Here is a 24719-nt window from a genome sequence, read left to right on the forward strand (position 1 = left end):
ACACAATGGCTGCCCATAGGGGGGTCAAACTCAGGTCCAGCATAGAGGAGTGTTTTCGCGGTTCTAACACAACCGTTTCAACTCATAAAGGCCTTAGGAATCAGCTGATTTAATACTGTATTTGCTTATATCTGTATTTACTTCCACAAACTTGTCTTTCAGGCTTCTCAGAAAGCAGTTAAGCCTAATGTGGACGTATACCAATGGCTGGGTTTTCAGAACAGATTCTATGTCTGATTCACTGATTCACAAGTAATGTTTACTTTCATTTCAATATATTCACTTTCAATTCAACAAATGAGCCTAAGGTCTGCAGCTCATAGTAATTAATGGACTGTGACTCATCTGTGATGGAAGTGCAGGATTGGCAAACAGAAGAGGGAGTTGGCTTTGGTCAGCAGCAAAAGAGAGAGTGAAATTTGCACTTAATATGGCATCTTATAATATGAAGTTAAATTAAGAATATTATTTGAATTTGTTGTGCCCTGCCTTATAAAACTGATGTACACAGACGTGCAAGGATATAGAGCTTGTATGTTAAATAGATTTGTACTTTGCACGTTCAAATTGTAGCTTGATTATTTTACTTCTGATTAAGTATCATTTTGAGTAAATGGATGTACTTTAAAACATTAACATGTACTCAGTAACTCCCTGATTAATTTCCTTCTTTTATGCTGGTGACAGCATCTGTACTGCTTTACATTTGCTCCCATCTCACACTTCAGAGGCGCAGCATTTTATTTTAGACCAAAAGGATCCAAAAAGCAAAGAACAAAGAAGAACAAACCAAATTTCAGTTCTCTGCTGATACATGTTGGATGTATTAAGAAGATCTACTTCATTTGTATAGTATTTTAATGCCCTGCAGCTGTCCTGGTTCAGGTGCAGGTTTAAGGTGCCCTACACAACTGCAGGTCCACACACTTAGTGAAGGGTGAAGGATTCATATGTCGTGTAAGGATTCACAAGTCTGTAAAACACAACCACTGGTTTCATACACATGTACATGACTGCCATATGCACACAAACTAACGGCCTTTGCATATATGTATGTTCATTACAGATGCAAAGCACCCAGTCCTGACCCCGTCACTTACAATTGCTCTTATAAATCCAAAAACCAAAACCAGCGTACACTGTCACAGTGGCAGTACATTTTGTTGTCAGTGATACCCTCAATGGTACATATTCAGTACTTTTAGTTAAGGAACATAACTTTATCATACTGTATAACAATTGTAGGTTATAACATTTTATTGATTTCATACGCCCAATTACATCCCCAGTGCTTAAGATGTTGTTTTATTTTACAGTTCTATAATGAAATATTACAAATATTCACTCCTCATTCTGGAGAAAGGAATGTATGGTACCTTTAGGGAACACAACACAATTGTACATTTAGTTACAATAATATACCTGTAACATACATTTTTTCTGAGAGTGCACTTACAGTGTCCTTATTTAAAGACAGTGAATGAGGATAAGCTGATAAACATTTTATCCAACAGTTAAAAATGTCAGTTAAGTTTTTCCATCATTAATTTCCCCTTGTTTTGGAAAGAAGAAGGCTGTATTACAGGATAAATCCAGCAAATGCCTATAAACTTTGGAATATCTGAGTGTGTGTGAGCACTCAAGGCTGAATCTTATCATTGCACTGAAGGAGTGGAGTTAAACACTTGCAGACTGAGTATGCTGATGAATGTAAATGTGCTGCAGATGAAGACTTTTAAAGACAGGACAAGCAGTGTTGGAGCAGGTGACGCATTTGTGTGCTTAATATAATGATTTATCTATCTGGGGAAAAAAGGTTATTCATTTACAAACTCCATACAAGCTGCTCTAGCATCTCATCAGCTCAGAATAACTTAGATTTACTTCATGAAAGCTAGACATCGCAATTATATGTGCATTTATCAGTCTAATAATTTTAATACAGCAGTATTTGACGTGGAAGTGAGCCACCTGTGCTTATTGCAGTAATAATGTTATTTACAGTATGGTCTCTGATGCGGCCCTGTAGCGCCTCCTTTCGGCAGAAAAAAAAAACACCCCGGCTGCAGTGGCGATTCATTCACTGCGAATATGGACACGAACCTAACCGAACACGAAGGGAGAAACACTGGAAATTAGTCCTGGATGAAGTTATGAATAGGCTGTTTGTGAGGAGTGTGTACACCACTGTTCTTTTTGTCAGAGACAAACAAACAAGGTGCCCGCCTGAAACAGCGTGCCCGGGTCGCCACAATATAACGGCTGCATCATTTAAGGTGGAACGGAATATTCGAAAGTAACGGATAAAAATACTAACATACTTCAGCTTCGTTGTCCAACATGAAATCCAATTTGGGTGTAACTTTGAAGCAGCTGTGCTTATTTGTACAATACGTATCCCTTAAATGTATATTTACAATGTAAACGTTACTTGAAACAAATCATTTTTAACGTTATGGCTTTATTTTAAAGCAGAAATTAAAGTCCTTATGCCAAATAGATCCTAAAATCTAGAAAAAGAAAGTCCACAGAAAAAAAACGAGAAAACCGGTTAATTTAACGGACTCACGTTCCTTTTGACAGAAGGTCTTTTTAAGGTGGACCGGCAGAATTCGTTAATATCCCACAACGTACATTCAGGTGACAGAGACACTAATCTCGATTACCGTTACACACACCACCCTCAATCCCCTCTAAACCCGCGCTAGTCGCCTCTCTCCCCGGCGTCGTGTATCCTACCTCCCTCGCTGTGGACCTTCTTGGATCGCCGGTGAAAATACATCCTTGCCGGTGTGGCGGAGGGCATCGCCCGGGCGCTCAGCAGACTCGCGATCGGACAGAAGGCTCCTGTCCCCGGGGCAGCTGCACCATCCTCCCGCTGATACGGACGTTTTTTTTTAGATCTGACGATTTTGATGGGTCAAAGCCTCTGCTTCTTTGCTCTGGGTTTTTCAGCTTGTGCGCGCTCCCGACGCGAATCCTCCGCCGTCACGTCAATGTTAGGCCCGCCCCGCGTCGCTCACAATAAGCTTTACTGCAAAACTGGATTAAAGGTGCACTAGTCAATTTCGCTGGTGACCGTATCTGCTTTTGTAGTTTACCTAAATAGCCACCAGAGGTCGCGCATCACAACACACCGGTGCATTAATCAAAGCAAAATCCTACAGTCACTAAAATCACTAAAACAATGACCGTTCTTGTCTGGAGTGCAGTTTTCCAAACAGCTTTTTCAGACACAGCATACACTTAATATCCTAAAATAACCTTATAATTGTGTTCTTTATATTTCATGGCTTATCTGCACTAGTTAGAAAAATAAAATCTCCTAATGTCCTAGTTCACATTTAAAACAAAAATCACTGTACTGCTCAGAGTACAGTTTTAGTTTTAAACAATATCAACAATTAATAATTTGGCTTGTCAAATTACTGTTCTTCGTAATCTTATTCTTATTCTCTTTGTATTTTTTTGCAATGCTACTCCAAGGGTTTTCAAGTTACAGGCACAAAACTTCACAGGGTCATAGCAACTATAGACAATTACACTCTTTGTGCTTTTGGAGCAATCTGATTTATGGATTTTCAAATTGACAAATTTCAAACTGCCCTAACTCGGTTTACATGCTACCATGATGGGATTTCAGATGGTGATACCTGGACACACTAGGCCCCATCATGTAAAATTTTGGACCAATCCAAGTTACAGTTGTTATACAATTATCCTCCAATCCTCCATCATTATCAGAACATTACAGAATGTTCGGATGATGATGTCACCGTGGGCACCATTCACACACACCAGGAAGGGAAAGCACAGCTCTCCTTTCCTCTCCTTCAGTCCTGCAGTACTGTCTGTACATGGAGGAGCTTATGGGCCATCCAGCCCTTGGTCAGTACATTTAGCAGGAAATTTAAGGTCGATAGGGACATAATATGACCAGTGAATTTCATGTGGAATTAATTTTAGTGCCAGCCTATGTATAATTGCAATCTGTTAAAGGTGGTCATTTACTTAAAGTTGAAGTTCCTTTAAAAGTCTAAATAAAATGGCTGTATTTTTAATGTGGCATGGTTTTTAATGAGTTCATTTAATTAAGGTTTGTATGTTTTAAGGTGTAACTAAAAATATATTGGGTGTTTTTTAAATGCTTTAATAATTATTTGAAGTGGTCATTTATCTAAGGTGGAAGTCTGAATATTTTTTTAAGGTGGCAGTCAAAATACAGCAGCCTCCATAATTATTGGCACCCCTAGTTAAAATGTGTTAAAAGCCTTAAAATAAATTATTTTTTATTACAGAAGCATAACATCACTCTGAAAACATTTAGAAAAAAAAGCAACCTTCAACTCAAGTGAAAAAAAAAGAAAGAAAAAATGATTTCCCATAAAATGACCTGTTCCACAAGTATTTGCACTCTTAACAATTTCTTGGAAATAAATGTATTTGAACCAGTTATGTCAATTCTACTGTAGTGTATAAAGTGGATCAAAGTATCTAGGAAACTTTCATTAGTAATTCATCATTTCCTGTTTCTCTGTTTTATAAATATATATATCTTTCTGTATTCTCCCATCTTGTGAAGAGTTATAGATATAAGATTAAGTGCTGCCTTGTTGGCAAAATGAGGTTGTACAAAGTACTAACACCAGTGGTGCCAGTAATTGTGGCACACATGATTTCATTCAAAAGGTTTATTTCTTAATAAATCTTTCTTTATTTTCCCACCAAATAAAGGCATTGTTGTCCTATATTATATTTAAAAAAAATAATAATTTATTAGAAGCCAAAGAACACTTCTTAACCAGGGGCGCCCATAGGACTGTATATTGGCAGTCTGTTTAAGTTGGCCGTATTTTAATTGTAATATTGGGTTGATTGTTCTACAAATTTAACGTTACAGCTATTAAGCAGTTTATAAGCTAACATTGCAATGATTTTAGCAATGTGAGACAAGCCAAGCCAGACTTTCCTTCTCTATTTGTTATAGCGGTGTTATTATGTAGTGCTGTTTATAATAACACTGTTACTAATAACTACTAATTTGTATGGTAGGATCATCCCTTATTTTATAATAAAGTTAGGCTATAATTAAAATTCCTTAGTGCAGTAATTATGACAATTACATTATAATCTGAGTAAAATACGACATGTTATATTCTATCTCTTGTGCTCTTTTTCTACAAGCTTTGGCATTCATGCTTTTTAATGTCTAATAAAACTGGGACCTCACTAGAAAAGGCTGCGTCAACTGACAACATAAAAAGTGTGCACAGTTTTCAGTCAAACCATATAAAGGCATGAGAGAGTGCAGTGTACAAATAGTGAAGCTCAAGGCTTAGCACAGGATCAACCCAGGGAAAGAAGGACTGTACCACATTCATACAGGCATAACAAACCTCGCATTTTAATGTCATTGTTAAGGAGCAGAGAAGAAAATCAATTTGTTTATTTTATTACATATTAACAGAATACATATTTTTTCTTAACTGTTTTAGCATCACATTAGAACATAATATATAGTCATATTTCAATGTTGTCATTTCTTATCTCATTAAATAGGAACTAAATAATTCAATCTGGACTTAATGGCCAAAGACCCCTCACACTCTTATGGACATTCAAATGAATGTTTCATTGAAGACCACTCTGTTGCACTCTAACACACACGCACACACGCACGCACACACACACACACACACACACACACACACACACACACACACACACGCACGCACGCACCCCCACTCACACCTTGAAGTATACACACAGAACACATAGGCCAACAAACACAAAATATAAGGATACTTTACTACATCTGGAAATAAAAATTGGGGGTGAAAAAATAACCCTTCACTGACTTTTCCTAATGTTTCCTTTAAATACAGACATTGAAGTCAAATATACTGAAAGCGTGTAAAGTTGAGAAGCGTACCGATTCAACACTGGGACCACTGCATTAAAGGGGAATTCCATTGCTTTTCTAAATTTCTACAGACAAACAATACTGATTAAGGCCATTCACAGTGATGCGAAGTGTGGCATTCCTAAAACTCTTAACCAATCAGAGCTGCTCACCACATGGGTGATGGGGACCAGAGGTTCATGTAACATTAAAACACCAAAAATAGACTTAATTGTCATTATGAACAGCACATAAAATGACTATAGTTACTTGGTAAAGATAAGTCCTGCTAACTCTTGTTATCCACAAATGTAAAGAAACCAGGGCTGATGAATTTCTTTACAGTGCACATGTCAAACCACTCCATATGCCTTCGCTTACATCTGACTGATGGAACAGGGCAAAAATTTGGACAAATCAGTGGAATTCTCCTTTAACATTTTCTCATGTAGCTGTTTTCTTTATGCCCCGAGACAAAGCAGCACTGTATGTGCAGAGTAAAATCATGCAATCCATTGAGATTTCAATTCACTTTTTGAACCTTCATTAAGAGAATTTTTTTTTTTTAAATCTAAAATTTGAAAATATCAGTGTTGAGTGCATACTTAAAGGGATACTTAAAATTCCAGTCTACACTTTACCTGCCAAGTTGATTACGATGAAAACCCATTTGCCTATACGATAACAAGAACAGGAAACTAGTGGACTCTGTATGCATTTTACACTCAACATTGGAAGGTGCTATGTGGAGAATAGACATGGGCTGGAGATTGCCGACTGTTACAATGTCTTTCCAAGTTTTTAAGATAAATTACTAAAACTGGATGTGGCTGGACGTGTTGTTATTGTGTATGATCATTAAATTCTCTGTGATTAGCAGAAATAAATCGGAATCCTCACAGGTTGCTTTGTTTGCAAGGGCCCATTAATTTAAGAAAAAAGGACTTGGAAGACAAGGCCATTAGACTGAACAACTGCATCGAAAACACCTCTACAATGTCCACAGCACAGGCCAGGCAAAGAGCTAAACCACCTGATATGCAACAGTAGATACTGGATAAATCAGTAAGAAAATTAGGATAAAGTAGGGCTCCAAAGGGAAACATTTTCACTATCAACTCGTTCAATACACTTTCACTCTGTTTCAGTTCATTGCACAACCTGTTAAGAGTGGAAAGGCCAACACCTTTACTCTACAGGGATCTCCTACAAGTGCTTCAGAAAAACGAAAACAAGCAAACTCTAACTGATTATCATTCACCATTAAAGTTTTGTGACCTGTGTTCTGGGTGTGGCAGCACTTAATCGTGCTCCAATGCAGAAAAAAAATAAAATAATTCAAGCATGCACTCAATGGGTCAGACAATACAGTAGTAAAATTATCTGATCTGCATGTGTTAATTACTTCTTCACACCGGAAATGTAAATAACATTTAAATCAAGTCCAGCATAAGCCCATTTTATCATTATATGAATGTAGTGTTAATGTGGCTCATTACTATTTCAAATGATTGATTTTTGAAAACATTAATTCACATAAAAACTGCAATGGTTAAAACCTATAGAACCAATTAGAGCAGAGATCCATCATGAGGTTAACTAGCATGCCCTTGACTAAAAATGCACTAAGAGTGCATCACCCAAGAGCTTTAGAATGGAAGATTCCACCGTTAAGAGCTTTAAAATAAACAATCCAGCTGCAAGCGCTTAAAACTAAAGGCTGCCATTAAAACAAATTTATAGAAGAGCTTAAGTATTTTTCTATACGTCAAACCTCAAAAACACAGGCATTCGTATATTTACATTTCCTCAGAGTCTTGAGTTTTGAGGTTGATCTGTAAAATCCATTTATGTGAAGCCACAAAAATCAAAATGAAAGTGTGACACGGATTAGCTCTTGCTAATACTGACTTATAACAGTTAAATGTCTTTGTTAATGTGACCCTGAAGCACGATGGGGGAGGTCACAGGGAGGACACTATGTGAACTGAAGAAAAGAAAAACAAACAAACAAAAAGTCTAAAAAAATAAAGCTTTGTTAATTCTGTTTTGTTTTCCATTTTCTTTTCTTTTTATCTTTTTTTTTGGTTCTAACTTCGGCTGAATACAGTGTGTCTCAATGAATGAAAACATTGATTGAAGCGCTATGTACAGGTGCCACAAACAACGGAGAATCGTCAGTCAGTAATTGGGCCTGTGGGAGAATTACTGAAAAGTAGCGGAGTCTGACAAGCATCCCATCGTCAGTCCTGCTGTCCTGACAGAATGGGCTGTCTGCAGATAGGACAGGTGTTGTTCTCTGAGAGCCAGCGGTCAATGCAGTGGATGTGGAACTCATGGGCACAGGGCAGGCTTCGCAGCTTGTTGCCCTGAGCATATTCGTTGATGCAGACACTGCAAGCCCGCCCCTGCTCACCCTCCAGACTGGCCTGACCGTAGGTGCGAGTGGCCAGATTGTCGATTTGCTCTTTGGTCAGACCCCGCGGGTGCTCGTCATCATCATCGTCATTCAGCAGAAAGAAGTGGGCAAGCCTGAGGATGGGCAGTGTGCCGTTTTCCACCAGGTTGTTGGTGTCCCGGCCACTGGAGCGGACATCCGGACCATTTGATCTCTGTCCGGCCTCTCCAGTAGTTCCGATGTCCCTTTCCAATTCTGCCCCCTGATGGCTAGGCACTCCTTCACTACTTTGGGGCCGATGGCTCTGTGTTCCAGAGGCATGGTTGCCATTTTGGACAGGGGCAGAGCTTTCTGAATCTGCCTCTGTCTCCATGAGCGAGCTGAGCTCTCCAAATCCAGTCATGATTTGCCGCAGAATGGAGCGTAGGGCCGTGGAACTGGGCTCCCCGAGGCCAGTCTCAGAGATACGACGGAGAGGGATGCGGATAGTGCTGACGTAAGTGCGGATGCCGGCCCTCTCTGACCGGGATATGGTTCGTCTGAACCCACCGCTATCACTCTCAAAGGTGACTGTGTTTTCAGCGGCTCTGGCTCGTGAGCGTGTGCGGCTGGCTATGCTGTCTCTGTCCCTATTCTCTCCCGGTCGGATGCGCCGCACCTGCAGGTCCAGCATGATCGTGGGGTGGCGCCTGGCCCCACCTCCTGCTCCTCCTCCTCCTCCTGCTGCCGCTGCTCCTTGAGCAGTCGCCTCACCCTCCTCCACAGTCTGGCTGTCTGAAACAGGGTCAGTTGTTTCTACAGTGGCCTCATCTGTCTCCATGGCAACTGCCACGCTTCCACCAGACTCTGGAGTGACAGAGGTGATGCTGCTGGGGGCAGGTCTAGGGTTGGTGGTGGGGTTTCTGTCCAGAGGCGAGCGGCTACGGCGAGAGGAACGAGGAAGAGCACCAGACCCAGTCGTCCGGCGCACGCGGCCACGTGAGCGAGTCCTGCTTGTACGGGTCTCACGGATACTCACCGCTCCCTGTGAGGCAGACGGAGACACAGTGTCCGGACAGACTGATACTTCATTAGCTTCTTGACCCTCACTGTTATTAAGCGAAGGAGCTGGGGCCTGCACTTGAACCGAAACGTTACCACTATCCTCTTGAGAAGTGTTCAAGGGCTGTGGAAGAGAGGGTGGGGCTGGTTGAGGGAGAGCAAGGTTTCTCCTTAAAGCCGTGTATGGAGTCTGAGACATGAGAGGAGGCGTTATTGGGGGAGTTGTGCTGCTGCGTGTACGCCGAGCCTGAGCTCTTCTTCCTAGGGTGGGTCGGGTCGTAGAATAAGGGGCTGGATGTGGGGCTGAATATGGCACAGTCCTCTGGGGCACACGTATAGATGCAGAAGCTCGTGGAGGAGGAGGCACAGGGAGTTCGACAGGATCGGATGCGTCACTGTGCTCTCCAGGCTCAGGCTGCTCGTGATTAATGTTGATTTCCAAGCTGAAACGGAACTCTCCACTATTTGGGTTTGTGCGGCTGACGGCGCGCCAAGTCTGGTTGCCACTCTGTCCGCTGCGGGTGGCGTTACCTGTGCGGCGAAAAGTGTTCAACCACTCCAGCAGTGAGTCTCCGTTAGTACTTTCTGCACCTGGCTCAGCAGCCCCTGCAACACACACACACACAAAAGTGACTTTTTTTTGCCCAAAATAATGAAATGTGAAGTCAATCACTGAACCTAATTTTTGCAAAATTTTATCTACTGTTTAACTGGATAATTGATTAAGCTATCAATCCTTACTTAAAGAATAAATCAAACTACATTTTGTCCTTTGCTATTTCTTCTTGCTTTATCCCCTTTATGGATCTCAACTGCTGTATTTGCTTAAGTAACTTAGAGACACTAAGTACTCTAAGTTGAATTATCATGTCCAAACTTTCACAAATCCTGTCCTTTAATGGTTTACAAATGTTAAAAGAATGCACCCTAGAAACTAGCAATGAGACTTACCACTGCTGCCCTCTTGTCCTGTCTCGCTGCTCTGAGGACGCGATTCAGAGCGGGGCTGGGAAGACACACGTTCTTTTGCCCCATCCAGACGTTGCCTCAGCTCCTCAGCTGTGACTTCACCTACACATAAGTGAATGAAGCCACCATCCAAATATTAACATATGTAGCAATGTCTTTTAATGAGGATTTAACCACTTAAATGGGTGCTTTAAGCACAGGTTTATAATAGTGAATTCAGTACAGTAGCTTATTAATCTTGACCAGGAGACCAGAAAGGTATCCAGCTATCACAACGTCTGTAGCAGTGTGCATGAGTATGAAATTACCAGGTGTGCCCAGGAGGTTGCTGTCTCTCATGAGCCGATACTCCTCCTCGCTCAGTTCATTGATGAAATGATAGTAAGCCTCCTCCCGCCGAAGACGCTCTGCCTGACGGCGACGTTCATCTCGCCCGCCGGGAGGGTCCATCGCCATGGAAACCGCTTTTTTCAGTCATCCCACAAACAGAAAAGCATAATGTTACTGCCAATCTAAGTGCACTTATCTGCCCATGACTGTGAGTAAAATTTAGGTTTCAAAGCCTTATATTTATGAGAACCTAAACTAATATTTTTTAAGATACTGATCATGGCAATGTGTGGGTGATCCTCATAAAACTACCACATATCTCTAGAATAAAAGCCAATAAACATATATACACAAATACATAATTTTCTTGCAGCTGATATTTAGTCTGTCTGAAGAAGAATGCTTGCTGCTAAGTTTCTTCTCAATGCCCACAGCCACCACATGGGTTTGTTAAATGTGGGCAGTTTACCTGATTTAACTCAATTAATTAGTTAAAACAGGTCTTAAATAGTACCTTTGATTAATAATGGCCTTTCTCAAGGAAACTCTTCAAAAGAGTGACATGCAAAATCACTACTTTTTCATATATTATTATCAACTATAACACATGCATAATACCACATCAATTACATCTGTATGTGTGATTTTGACACATTTACGGAAAAACAAATTTCTAAATAATAAACGAATTAACCAAATGAACATAAATCAATCAAGCCTTAATGTAAACCAAAAGGTTATTGCACATGTTAAGATACATCAGAGGACATAATCCTGTGGACACTGTGTTTCTAAATTTTAAACATTTCGAGTTTATATAAAATCAGTGCTTATTGTATCTTATTTAAAGGTCATCCCCATCCATCTATCAGACCACTAATAGAGAGGCAGTGTGTGACATTTTTTGACAACTGCAATGGATCCTACATGGCTCTATGTGCAGAGCTAGGAAAAGTCTAGAAGCTGAAGATGAGGCAGCATTATTCACTCTGAACACAACACACTGCTGACACAAAAAAAAAACAATTCCTTAACGTCATTAGAACATTAAGTCTTATACAGTCACCATTAAACAGAGCCTGCAACACAAAATGTACGCCATAACAAATGCTAGTCAGTCTAAATAACATTAACAAGTCCTTAAAGCTTCATTCTCATCAAAACGACACAAGTTTGACCACAGCGGTGTATGAAGTATTAAAAATCGCTGTTCTGTTTCTACAGTTTTACTGTCTGTGTTATAACACACGGTAGGCCGGGGCGAAGAATGCAAAGCAAGGCAAAGCAAGCGGAGCAACACGCTGACGTCGCCAGACCCGTGAACCAATCCGCGAGCGAGCAGCGATAGTTGACAAGTCCGCTGGCCAATCATAAGCCTCCGAAGGCGGGCAATGAGAAAGAAAAGTCGAGGCAACTGAGACACAATGAAGAGGCGCCGACTTCTCCGTTAAAACGTTGACAAAACGACGTTTTAGGCCCGACATCAAAATGTCGCCCCACTTTCGTAAGTAGACCGCAGACGAAGTCGAATAGCGAGCTGTCAGTCTTTCTGCGCAGCGCGATTTGTTGGTGTCGACAGATAGCCGCCGCGCTAACCGACGGAGAAGGAAAAAGCACTTTAGACATGCGTTTCATCACAAACGGAGCTCAGCGTAGAAACCCAGCTCAGAACGGCAGACACGCCGAGGCGCTTTTGGCGAGAAAATGCATCTCTGAGGAAGCCCAGGTGGTTATTTCAGTACCTGAAACAGCAGCTGGAATATGGACGGGTCTCTGCTCCTCTCCGCTCTGATTACAATGTAGTTAAGATGGGACCAAAACGGAGCCACACTCACTGCCATCCGGACGGAAACCTCCAGCTTCAGCAACACACGTTCCTCCCCACAGTCCACACATTGCATCATCTTTAATTTAGGATCCAGTCCTGGATTAAACATGTAAAGTCCCATCCTTATTCATCAAAATCACTTACAATTTAAAGTTATAAAAAAAATTATAATAATATATAAAAACTAAAATTCAATAAAGCCTTAAAAGTTACTTAGCTGTAACTCTAACTCTGTAAACCTTCTTCATTCAGTCAAACTGAATGAAATTAGTCCCCAACTAGACAACCCCACCACACAAAATTTCAAGAGTGGTTCCTTAGGTTTGTGACATAAGAAACCCTAGCTATCTAAATCTGCTTGTCTGTTTCTTCTCATCACTGCAGATTAAAAATGGAAATGCCATGGTGCTGATTGCTTATTTCAGGTACAATGTCTTCTAGGATATAAAAACTTGGTTTGCATTTGAGGATGTCTTTAAATCCAACATATCAACATTTACATGACAAAATGGGAGATTCAAAAAACAAGGCAAATAAACAGAAAGAAAGAAACAAACAAAAAATATATGAATTAATCAAATGGGTTGATTCTGTCAAGTGTTAACAATTAAAAAACTTGTCTTATATTTATTTATGTTTAATTTCAATTTAAGATTAATAAATACAGAGCCCTACTGATGAGGTGTGTGATATTTACATTTTTCATTCATTTCCATACCCCAAGTATTATTTGCATTGTGTTCCCACTCTTTATTGGTTCTCGTGTATTTTTAAGACATCCCCATACCTTAATAAAGTTGTTTAATAAGAAAGACATAATTAAGTCTTTCTCACATATTTTGAAGGAGTGTGATCAGTAGGACTCCATGGGAAATGTTTTCTCAGTGTCTCCCCCACTCCCCACCATTGCTTGTCCTCAATTACTCATGTAAGTAGCTGATCTTTAATATGGACATTTTTGTAATGTAATACATATTAATAAAACAAACAAAGAAACAAAAACATTAATATACATAGTCCATATGCACTACAGAGTGTGACTGTTGACATAGCTTCTTCACTGAAATGTGTGATAGATAAGGTCAGGGCCATGACTGTATGATCAGAAGACAATTCATTTGTGATACACTGGTTGCTGCCATGAATCAGTAAGATGTGAGAATGAGGAAAGCTGAGTTCACCATTCCAGTGGTGATATCAAGAAAAATAAGTGGTTCCCATGCTTTACTAAGTAGTGGCAATTAAAGATGTTCAAATGGATTGTCTCATATTATATTCTCAACTTGCTAAATTGTGTCTTTGACTTTCTTTTCCCCATGCCTTACTCATTCATAGTAATGCATTCATTTTAATAAATAAAGCATATCAGCAGCACTGCACTGTAAAATTATCATGTAATAACTGCATGCAATATATTGTTTAAATTACTACATCTTTCATCCACTTTTCATTATTTTTGTCTTTTTTTATATTTTTGGAGCACTTATATGACTATATGACTTCCAGACAAACACCACGAGTATTTTCTCTTAAAGTTGGTGGGTAAGATCATTTAATATGGTGTGAAGTTTAATTTTTACATTCTAAATGCTTTATGAAGGTGATGACGTTTAGAAGAATGAGATTTAATTTCCTAATGTTGGTTTTGTGAAGAGTTAACATCCACGTGGTGCCTCCACAAAGCACCAGTCTTTTCATTAGTGATTAGAGATTCGATTCAGTACAACGAACCGATTCTTTGAAGTTGTCAATTTAATTGAGTGGCCTGATTCAGCGATTCCTTCGCTAATCTTAATCTTATCCCTTCCACATTCAAAGTGACATATATCGAGCGTTAGACTTAGATTTGGCGAGTAATGCTTAGAAATGGTCTACTATAACATTTATTTCCATTGGATTATATGTAGTAAAATCAATTAAGTGCAGTAATTGATTAGGAGCCCACATATGGCCATCACAGACGTATCATTTGGTTGCTGGATCATTATCAGAGCTGCAGTGACCGACTTGGTGGCGGTGTGTTAGTGTATGTTTTGGTGAGTGAATCAGACACAGCAGGGCTGCTGCAGTTTTTAAACACTTTCTACACAGTGTCAAATCTAGGTACATCTACATTGGATGCCCACTTTGTGAATGTAAAATCAGAGATAGTAGCACATGTGCTACAGAATTTGTGTTGGTCGTCGTCATCCGTGGACACGCTGTTAGAGGTGTTCAAAAACTTTATAGCACTGCTGTGTCTGATCCACTCGTATAAGCACACCTTATCCACCACCACGTCACGGTCACTATAGTGTTGAGATTAATGCGCCAACCAAATAACACCTGCCCTTTTCTATTGAAGAAAATGGGCTAAAAGTATTCAGAGCAATATATAGCATACATGTTATAACTGTAGAACCACAAAGTGCTCCTGTATGGGCAGTGGAGCTGAGAGAATGGGCAATGAGTGTAGTATTTAGCTGATAGATGTATACGATGTGTGAGACGAGATCTATCGCGAATTGCTTATTACAATGTTAAATGGATTCCTTGTAAAGAGTCGATTTACGGGAACCGATTCGCAGACGAGTCAAAAGTCGCTAGTTTTCATCTGAGCGACGGTTTTGCGACACTGCCGTACGCAGCTCTCCCGAGTGAGATACCGGCTGCGAGAGAATAAATAAACGGGATTTATTTCCACAGCAGGAAAACATATGGTGTTTCCCACCGTTAAAGCACGTTAAAGACACACCATTCCCCCGTATTCCCGCCGCCGGAGGTAAATGAGGCGTGAGGGCGGGCGGCTGAGTGAGTGAGCAGCGCTCGGAGAAAAGTTGCAGTGAAAAAAGGAGAAAACCCCCCGCACAGATCGTAAAAACCAGCCGAAATACAGCCGGGAACATGGACTATGACTTTAAAGTCAAGCTGACCGGAGAGAGGGAGCGTGTGGAGGACTTGTTCGAGTATGAGGGCTGTAAAGTGGGGCGAGGGACATACGGTCATGTTTACAAAGCCAAGAGGAAAGACGGGTGAGTCTCAGGCCTTCACACCCTGCCTCCTCTCTCTCTGTCTGCCTGTCTCTTTCTCGCTCTCTCAAGTTTTTCTCTGTCTTTTATTCTGTTTCTCATTATCTCTGTCGTTCTCCCTCTTTCTGTCTCTGTCTGTCGCTCTCTCTTTGTCTCCTGTCTTTCTGTCTCTGATTCGGTCTCAGTCTGTCTCATTTTTTGTTCTGTCTTTGCATGTCCCTCTCTCCATCCCTCTGTCTCTTTATCTTTTTCTTCTGTCTTTCTGTCTCTGATTCTGTCTCATTTTCTGTTGTGTTCTCTCTCTCTCTCTCTCTCTGACTGTCTCAAATATCTTAATTAAAAAGATAAATAAAAATACACAGACTGCAGGATTCTCCAGTTCACTCCAGTAGTGAGATCAGTCTGATGTCAGAGTTGTATCTGGGGGTATTAAGTGCAGTGAAGTCCTGCTCGGATTGTACAGTAAATGCCCCTTCCATCTCTAAGGTGTTGTAAACTTGTCAGTTTCCTTTGCATACAACTCTTTTTTTTCTACCCTTATTTCTTGTAGCTCCTGTAAATTCTTGTAGCTCTTTTAGCGTTCCTACAAAACATAGGATTTCCCAAGTGAATCAGTGAATCTACAAGTATAATCAGTGTGGTGTAAATTTATGTTGCCTCTTAGCATTTGATATTAATGAAAATTAAATCCCCCTCTGCAAACCAGTCTCATCTCAAATTTTTTTATTGTAGGATATTTCCAAGGTATTAAAGCCTAAAAATCCCCTCATGCATTAAAAGCAAAAATGGCTTAAATGTAACACTGTACATTTGTCTTTATTCAGTACACACTGATATATGAATGTGTCATTAGTCCACAACCCTCCACCACTTGACTGTAGCTTGGAATCCCCACACTGCAAGTTATTGGGATTGGTTCTTTAGGTTTATGAAGTATGAATACGTCTTCAGGTGCATGAACAGAACAACATACTGATATGACAACAAGGTAAAAACGTTGTTTGTTTGGATTTTTAAAAATAATTAAAAAAATCCACTTTCGGTGGTTTTTCAGTTGTGTGCTGTCTGGTTGCAGCATGTGCATTCCAGTGGTCAAATTAGTGCAATGTCAGCAGTATAAGCAGTGATGCTGCTATAGAGACTACAAAAGTATTTTCTGACTGTCTGTGCTGATAACAAGTTGGGTTTTGTGTTTTTTTTTCTGCTCCCACTTCAGCGGTTTGTTTTAAAATGTCTCATTGGTTTTTAGGTTTCATAGCTGTGAAAGCATTGGCTTTCTCTGGTGTCAATGGTATTGTTAACTTGTTGCTGAGACTTTGTAATGCATAGCTGTAAGAAAAAAAGGAGGTTTCATAATTTCAGTCCATTTATTGGTGTTATTGCTGCAATTAGCTGCATTGCACTGGCCTTCTGGTGCACCTCTGGCTGTTAGAGGTTCAGTTTATGCACTCTGTGTGTCCTTGTGCAGCTCAAATGAAGTTGTTGAGACAATAACAATGTCTCTGTCCCCATCTGGTCTCCTGGTGGCAGTATATGATATTTCAGTAGTTTCTTTAAAAGTAGGATTATCAACCCTAAGTTCACCCCTTCAAGCAAATGATTTTCTATTTTGAATGTCAACATTCATAAAGGTAATGATCTAAAATATTACTGAACTCCCCATACAGGCGGTCGGAGACCTTGCTGATGGCTAGTGCTAATCCTGAGGTGCTTCGGTGATGACTTGTGAGTGCTTGGAGTGTTTCCATTAGTGACAGATATCTTGTCATCCACCCTCAGTGAAAATGACAAGAGAAACCATCTGAATTGACACATACTGGATCAGTGTTTGATGTTTTGTATCCATTGTTATTATTCAAACCAACATAAGACCGTACATACATGTACAAGCATGTATGCTGTAGTGTGCAACAGGCTGATGATTGTACAATGTAGAAAGTGGATTGAGTTATAAGGAGACTTAGTATGCCTCTTGATAATTCATAATTAATAAATGATGTCATATGATCAGATCAATGCATGCAGTCAATCATTAGTGCACAACAATTACTGTAGTTGTCACATACCCCCAAGTTTCTGCGCCCAGTGGTTCCGGGTGTGCTCTGGACCCACTTTGGCCCTGAACTATATAAAGTGGTAACAGAGAATCAATAAATAGTTTAGGTTAGGATTAGGCATAATATAATGTAGACATTTTCTCCATGAACTGGAAAGTGGAGTGTCTCTAGGGTCACAATTTCCAACTGCGTCAGCAAAGACAACACTGTTCTGACCCAGTGAATGCTTTGCTTTTATTTGATTCATTTGATGGGTTTATATAACCTGTCACAGGTTTAAAACCCCCTCAGACTATTGTTTTCGCAGTCCAGGGTAGGAGATAATATATTTTAGGGGACAGTTTTTTCCTCAGTCTATTAAGATTCATGGCATATACACAATACATTTATTTAAAAATATCCCAGCGAATGTCATTATAATATTATCAAGTGTTCCAAACTGCTGAATATTGTCGACTCTGTTCTGTTGGAAATGTATGTTGGATGAATTAGGAGAGAGGTGAGCAATGTGCCAGAATATATCACAGTCCTTGAAGGCATTTCATGCGAAATACATAGAACAACTGTTTTTTTTAGCAGTCTACATCCTTTCAGACCCAAAATACTGAGGACACAGCTGTATTTTTTTCAGTTGTGCAAGAGTGGATTTTTTTTGTTGTGTCTCTTAAAAATGAAAGCTTTAAGTGATGGGGAGAGTTTATTGCTCTGCAGTAATTACAGTTAAACAGGACTGATTATTTCTGTTCCCTTTCTTAACTTCCCAGAAATACTAATCATACCATTTACTGCAGTATTGACCATCTCTGTGATACTGTCATTTGCCATAGCTTCTGTTGGAAGCTGGCAGTCCATCATTCTGTCTACAGAGGAGCACGTTCACACTTGGAGGTCAAGGTCAGCGGGTGGGCAAGTTAAATATGGGGGTGTTACTGCCCTTTGCACCTGGTTATTTTGGACAGGTTTTTAGACCCTCATATATACTCATCATTGCTTCCTCAGTCAACTTTGCACAGTTCCACACACGATGAAATGCTACTGATCAGCCCATGAGTTGATTTGGTTTTGAGGCAGCATTGCTCCGTCCAAAGCTCGGCCATTAAAAGTCCAGACAGCCTGGCGGCCGGAGACTCATTAAGACTCTTAAGAGTTTAAAGATGTTTTTGTTCACCACAGGAGCTGCCTGTTTACAGCTAATTTGTTCTACTGCAATTGGATTGGTCCCCAGGACATAACACTAAGGGCCATTTCTGCTTGGGCCACATCTCTGCACAGATTACCTTGCCACCAAGTCTGGGCATCTTTTGCTGTCATGGGGTGGTTTGTCATCCACTGCCTATGAAAAGAACTATGGGGCAGCCTAACAAATTTTAACTTATCTTTTTCATATATAGTGAGGTTTGCGGAAACAGTTCTGGGTGCAGCTAGCAGCTCTGGGTCGTAAGCTTAATAAAGAAAAATATCAGTGTTCAGCAACATGTAATAAAAATCATCAATTTTTGCTTTGCTGGCTTATGTACAAGGTTATATCCAGCAACCATTTATTTTATGATTCTTTTTAAATGACAAAAATTCAATACGTCTTGCATCATAAAATGCTGACTTTTGCTGCCTGTTTTTTAAATCTCTTTGGCTCTGGCACTGTTTCACCAGCAGGCAGGAAAATATCAGTGTTTCAACCCCTCTCCCACCTCCTCACATATAGTCAACAAAAATACTTATCTAGCTTACAGACCCTCCCAGAATTACATCATGGCACCACATGCTGACTTGTTATCATATTCAAAAATGTACATAGGGAGAATTGACGTTAAGAGTGTAGTAGTGGTCCAACCTGTTACTAATGCTTTATTTGAGCAAATTATTGTAGAACAGACATTGTTAACGTATTTATTTTATTTTTTTATAAAAAGCATTCTTTTTTACAGATGCAGACTGTAATCTTTGCCAATGTGTCTTTGAAACAATCCCCAAAGATTTCACAACTCCATATGATAAGAAGTTGCTCAGATTTTAGTATTGAATTACTTAAGTACTAATAATTCCGATTAAACTGGGGCATCATTATTGGAAAATAGCGATGGAAACCTGTACTATTTCTGTTTGAAGGGCTTGAGACATACTCTTGGTGCCTTCCTGTAAGCCATCTACACTTCTGTTGTAGCTAAAGCCTGTTTTTTGGGGCCTTGGTAGTGTAAGCCAGTGATAACTGAGGCCCTATTCTCCGTTTGCAGGAAGGATGATAAAGACTACGCACTGAAGCAGATTGAAGGCACAGGGATCTCAATGTCTGCATGCAGAGAGATAGCTGTAAGTTTTGTTTTACGTATTCAGCATGTGGACATGTGGGGGCTTTACAGGGCTTTACACAGTTTCAGAGCCTATATTATGAATGGGTGATTCAGTGCAAGTAAATAGTTCTTGTATTTTGAATGTGTCTACTTCTTGATTCGTCATTAGTTGTCATGATGTAGTTATGTGCCACTGCACTAATTTTGCAATACTTATAACAAAGTTTATTTCCAAATTTTTGAGTGTACGAGCAGTGTATGAATGAGTTATGCTGTAATTATGGTACATTTTTTTAGCTTAGTAAGGTCTGCATTTCTTAAAATGATTAGATTATTGTACAGCATTTGCTTAAAAAATGTGTATAACTAAGTGGCATAACTAGAAGCTGAATGATAAGCCTACAAATTAAGGGGATTAAATATTTGTAATGGTATTAAATGATGATTTTTGAGATGTTTTAAGGAATATATAACATAGAGATTTGGCATAAAAATCTGCCTGATCAATATATCTGAACGTCACTAAATGTATGTATGTTTGTTGCCTGCAGCTTCTTCGTGAACTGAAGCACCCTAATGTGATTTCACTACAGAAGGTTTTCCTGTCACATGCAGATCGCAAAGTGTGGCTTCTTTTTGATTACGCAGAGCATGACCTCTGGGTAAGAACACGCACATACAGACAGACAGCCACACTATACTGGTTTCCTGGATGACCCTGCTCTGTGTCTGTGTGTGTCTGTGTGTATGCACCCTTTAGCACATCATCAAGTTCCACAGAGCCTCCAAAGCCAATAAAAAACCTCTGCAGCTTCCGCGAGGGATGGTGAAGTCTCTCCTATATCAGATCCTGGATGGCATCCACTACCTGCATGCCAACTGGGTCCTGCACAGAGACCTGGTGAGTGTGTGTGAGAGGGAAAGGGAAAGAGATCTGCTATTAACTGTTCTACTTGCCAAATTCTCTGCTTTTGTTTTGAAATGTTTTGAAAGAAGTGATGATGAATTGCTGGAAATGTGTCAGGAAGGTTGTTAATGTTACTCACTCACCTCATATAATAAATGATCTTGGCCAGAAAAAGTTCTGTGTCTCGTTTTACCCGATTAACTGGAACACTGCTACTGAGAAACAGTTCAAGCAGAAATATTCAGCTTTTGAAACTTAGGTGTTTTTCATGATGAAGGCAAGCCATGCGTTTGATTTAGCAACGGCTGTCATTCTTGCAGTTACTGACAAATTTTTGAGGCAGGCAAATCATCTTAAGGGTTCTTTGGATCTTAAGTCTTAATTTGTCTGAATTGTAATATAAAATAAATTGATCTCAAAACAAAATCTGAACAAGCAGGGAAACGTTTGCTTGATCCACCAATGAATCAGATGCTGTTCTAATGCACAGTATTTCAGTGTCATGACCACATTTGTTATTTCTCTTATCACTATGCAAACTATTTTAACCATTTGCTGAGTATTTATATTGAATATCAAGACAGACATTAAAGGGACTTTTTCGTTCGTTGTATTTTACTTTTGGGCACAGGGTGTGTTATGTCAATCTAAACGAGCCGCTTTTTATTACTCATTTTAAAGAAAAAACTCTCCACCAGTGAGCATTAGTGATGCAAGAGTTTTACTGAAAAGGACCTACATGAGACTAATGAAGTAAAATATTTAAACATAAACCACTTTTTCTTTCCCATCCAGAAACCTGCAAATATATTAGTAATGGGGGAAGGGCCAGAGAGGGGTCGTGTAAAGATTGGTATGACATCAAACATTTCATTCCTTCTATTCTCTGATTAGAAATGATTCTTTTTTAAATTTAAATACAAGTTAATTTAAATACATCTGTGACTTTGACTCCATAGTAATATTGATGTTTCTAAAAATAATAATTTCTTTCTGTTTGTAGCGGATATGGGGTTTGCACGACTCTTTAATTCACCGCTGAAGCCTTTAGCTGATCTGGACCCTGTGGTGGTCACTTTCTGGTACAGAGCACCAGAGCTGCTGTTGGGGGCCAGACATTACACCAAAGCCATCGGTGAGTGTGTTGGTTTTGGTGTCTGTTTGTCATAGTGCTGTGCAATACACTGGTCATAGTGCTGTGTATTGAGTCAGTAGCAGAGCTGGCAATTCCTGGTTGAAGATGTTTACACATAGAAGGAATTTGTGTCTGGTTATACACTTCCTCATAAAGCAGAATAAGAACCCACAGCATATTTGCAGACATGTAGGGAGCTGTTTTGTATATTTCTATGTATGTAAACTATCTCAGATATAGAGGCATTAAAATACATGTATGTATTGTTTATGTATATACATGTTATTGCAGTATTCCACAATGCAGCATAAAATCCCTCAAATCACCAGTGATATTTAAATAAAATGAATCACTCTCCATTGTTTCTGTTCAGATATATGGGCGATCGGCTGCATTTTTGCTGAGCTCCTGACTTCAGAGCCTATATTCCACTGTCGGCAAGAGGACATTAAGACCAGTAACCCATACCATCATGATCAGCTGGACCGCATCTTCAATGTCATGGGCTTCCCTGCAGGTAACCTGGCTTATAGATTGATACTGAATGTTCATAATCCTGTTGAAAACAGCTTATTGCTTATTATTTGCTAGTTATTTGGTCACTTCAAGATTTTAATTTCATTCACGCTACCAGACAAAGACTGGGAGGATATTAAGAAGATGCCAGAACACTCCACGCTGATGAAGGACTTTAGAAGGAACACGTGAGTCTGTGTTTTTCATTGTATAAATAATATTTAAGACTGATTTTAGACATTGACACAATTTTGTATTTGTCTTCTACTTCCTTTTTAACAATGCTTCCTCCATTTGTTGTAGATACACTAACTGCAGCCTTATAAAATACATGGAAAAACATAAAGTCAAACCAGATAGCAAAGCATTCCACTTGGTGAGTTGACCCCAAATCATTTGAATGGTATGACAATTAAAAGTAGAAAACAATTAAATAATTTATCTATTTTTTTTTTTAGCTTCAAAAGCTGCTCACTATGGACCCGATTCGTAGGATTACATCTGAGCAGGCCATGCAGGACCCATACTTTCTAGAGGAACCTTTACCAACCTCAGAGTAAGTAACTTATGCAGGATCAGTTACCTGCCTTTAACTTCAGACCTGAGTTCACAAAACCTGAGCTGGGGTTGGCTCCTCAGATAGAACAGCAGAGTTGAAAAGGTCTCCTTAACCTCACTTGTCCTTTCGAGTGTAATTGGATTCATTGTTTGCCTCTCTGTGTCTTTGTTTGCTGCAAGTTACAGAGCTATGACTCTGTAGCTAAGCTGTTATAAGCAGACTTCTATCCATAATATATTTACTGCACAGTAACACAAACTTTTGAATTTCTTGTTTGCTTCTTAGTGTCTTTGCTGGCTGCCAGATCCCTTACCCCAAGCGAGAATTCCTGACGGAGGAAGAGCCTGAAGATAAAGCAGATAAAGTAGGAAGGTTATCAGTATGTGTTTGAGCGTTTGTCAAAATATGTTTTTATACAGTGGATAATTATACATTTATTTGTTACTGCAGAAGAACCAGCAGCAGCAAGGGAACAACCACACCAATGGGGCGGGACACACAGGTAACCCTGACAACAGCCATGCACAAGGCCCACCTCTGAAGAAGGTGAGAGTGGTTCCGCCCACCACTACCTCAAGTGGCCTGATCATGACCTCAGACTACCAGGTAAGGCATGCCATCTGCAGCTTCTAGGCAAATATGTTATTAAAGAATTGAAAAGGGCAGTTAAACAGTGTTGATACATGGCTTTAGTTGCTAAACAGGGACAGAAAAGAGCTAAAAACTAAAATTAATACCAAAGCTAAAATACATTTTTTATTTGTGCTATTCTATTGACTTAGTATTTAGGTTTCATTATGGCTCAGGATGTATCACATCGTAAAAAGTGGTGCTGGATTAGATGAAAATGTGTGAAAATTATTTGATTGTAGACTGATTTATTTCGATGTTGTAGCGTTCAAATCCACATGCTGCCTACCAGAACCCAGGACCAAGCACATCACTGCCCCAGAGTAGCATGGGCTACTCCTCTACCTCCCAGCAGCCGCCACAGTACTCCCACCAGACCCACCGCTACTGAGCCCGCCCACGCCCTCTTGGGCCCAATTGGGAGAATGTACTGAGGGAGGTGGGCGTGTCCTTGGGACATAACCGCGGCCACCCCTACCCCATGGGCGCTTGTCATGTAGCGTTACCATAGAGACACCGCTGAGACAGTACAGTAACTAAACACAAACTAACTTAACAACGCATCCCATCAGCGTAACAACAGAGCTACAGTGCAACACTATCCTCAGCTGACAAAATGAAACCCAAGAAAAGGAGAAAAAACTGAGGCGGGGAAGAATACATGTTTGTGCCATGGGTCATTGTTGCAGTCTTCACTGAGATTCTGTGACCTTACGAATATAAAAAAAAAAAAGGAAAAAAGATAAACAGCAGAAAAAGAAACAAGCAATCTCACCATGTGGTACTGGACAGCTGCACAAAGAAGGGAGACTGGTTTGGATTCAGGTAGACCTCCCTCCCCTCTATTACAAAAGCAACCCCCCTAACACCAATCCCACCTGCCCTTCATCACTCAAGTCCTACGGCTTCTCCAGGACTAAAGCTGCTATGTGACTGCCAGCAGTGACGGAACGATTGTCCGTCATTCTGTCTGTCTGTGTCTGTCTGTCTGTCTGTTTGTCTGCCCACCCTTACACAGGTCATTGCTGGGGACCGAATTTTCTGTGCTGGAGCTGCTGACTGGAGCATGATGAATGCATCTAGTGCCCCCTGCTGCAGAGCAGTGGTAGTGGCCTCTTGTGGGGGCGGGGGGTGGGGGGCTCTGGGGGGGT

At 40.2% G+C, this 24719-nt stretch overlaps 3 protein-coding genes across 4 annotated transcripts in view; 1 reads left to right on the plus strand and 2 right to left on the minus strand.

The window, feature by feature from the left end:
• Positions 1–2974, minus strand: part of atp8a2 (ATPase phospholipid transporting 8A2) — a 58980-nt gene extending 56006 nt beyond the window's left edge. Inside the window, exon 1 of one of the 2 annotated variants that reach the window (XM_066646170.1) lies at positions 2740–2974. In XM_066646170.1, coding sequence (XP_066502267.1) covers positions 2740–2806 — 67 coding nt within the window. In that variant the 5' untranslated portion in view covers positions 2807–2974. The remainder of the gene's footprint in view (positions 1–2739) is intronic. The other variant, XM_066646196.1, reaches the window with a different exon arrangement.
• Positions 2975–5415: 2441 nt separating this feature from the next.
• On the minus strand, positions 5416–12518 carry rnf6 (ring finger protein (C3H2C3 type) 6). Its single transcript, XM_066646217.1, has 4 exons — positions 12383–12518; positions 10619–10774; positions 10293–10412; positions 5416–9947 (listed from the first exon to the last, which is right to left on the minus strand). Exons 2-4 carry the CDS (start codon positions 10764–10766, stop codon positions 8146–8148), a joined length of 2070 nt encoding a protein of 689 aa, XP_066502314.1. The 5' UTR covers positions 10767–10774; positions 12383–12518; the 3' UTR covers positions 5416–8145.
• Positions 12519–14294: 1776 nt separating this feature from the next.
• On the plus strand, positions 14295–24688 carry cdk8 (cyclin dependent kinase 8). The gene is made up of 13 exons (XM_066676233.1): positions 14295–15479; positions 19765–19840; positions 20373–20483; positions 20582–20722; positions 21524–21581; positions 21732–21863; positions 22237–22380; positions 22498–22567; positions 22683–22755; positions 22838–22935; positions 23224–23302; positions 23389–23544; positions 23834–24688. The coding sequence occupies exons 1-13, from the start codon at positions 15352–15354 to the stop codon at positions 23957–23959; spliced, it is 1392 nt and encodes a 463-aa protein (XP_066532330.1). The 5' UTR covers positions 14295–15351; the 3' UTR covers positions 23960–24688.
• The last annotated feature ends 31 nt before the right edge of the window (positions 24689–24719 follow it).

Source organism: Hoplias malabaricus, chromosome 1 (genome assembly GCF_029633855.1).
Source record: "Hoplias malabaricus isolate fHopMal1 chromosome 1, fHopMal1.hap1, whole genome shotgun sequence".
Lineage (NCBI taxonomy): Eukaryota > Metazoa > Chordata > Actinopteri > Characiformes > Erythrinidae > Hoplias > Hoplias malabaricus.

Coding starts and splice junctions, on each gene's coding strand:
- rnf6 (XM_066646217.1), bottom strand. CDS start 10,766: ATGGCGATGGACCCTCCCGGCGGGCGAGATGAACGTCGCCGTCAGGCA. Junction 10,413..10,618: donor CAACCTCCTGGGCACACCTG/GTAATTTCATAC, acceptor ACTTATGTGTAG/GTGAAGTCACAGCTGAGGAG. Junction 9,948..10,292: donor AGGACAAGAGGGCAGCAGTG/GTAAGTCTCATT, acceptor TGTGTGTTGCAG/GGGCTGCTGAGCCAGGTGCA.
- cdk8 (XM_066676233.1), top strand. CDS start 15,352: ATGGACTATGACTTTAAAGTCAAGCTGACCGGAGAGAGGGAGCGTGTG. Junction 22,568..22,682: donor AAGGACTTTAGAAGGAACAC/GTGAGTCTGTGT, acceptor CATTTGTTGTAG/ATACACTAACTGCAGCCTTA. Junction 23,545..23,833: donor TCATGACCTCAGACTACCAG/GTAAGGCATGCC, acceptor TCGATGTTGTAG/CGTTCAAATCCACATGCTGC.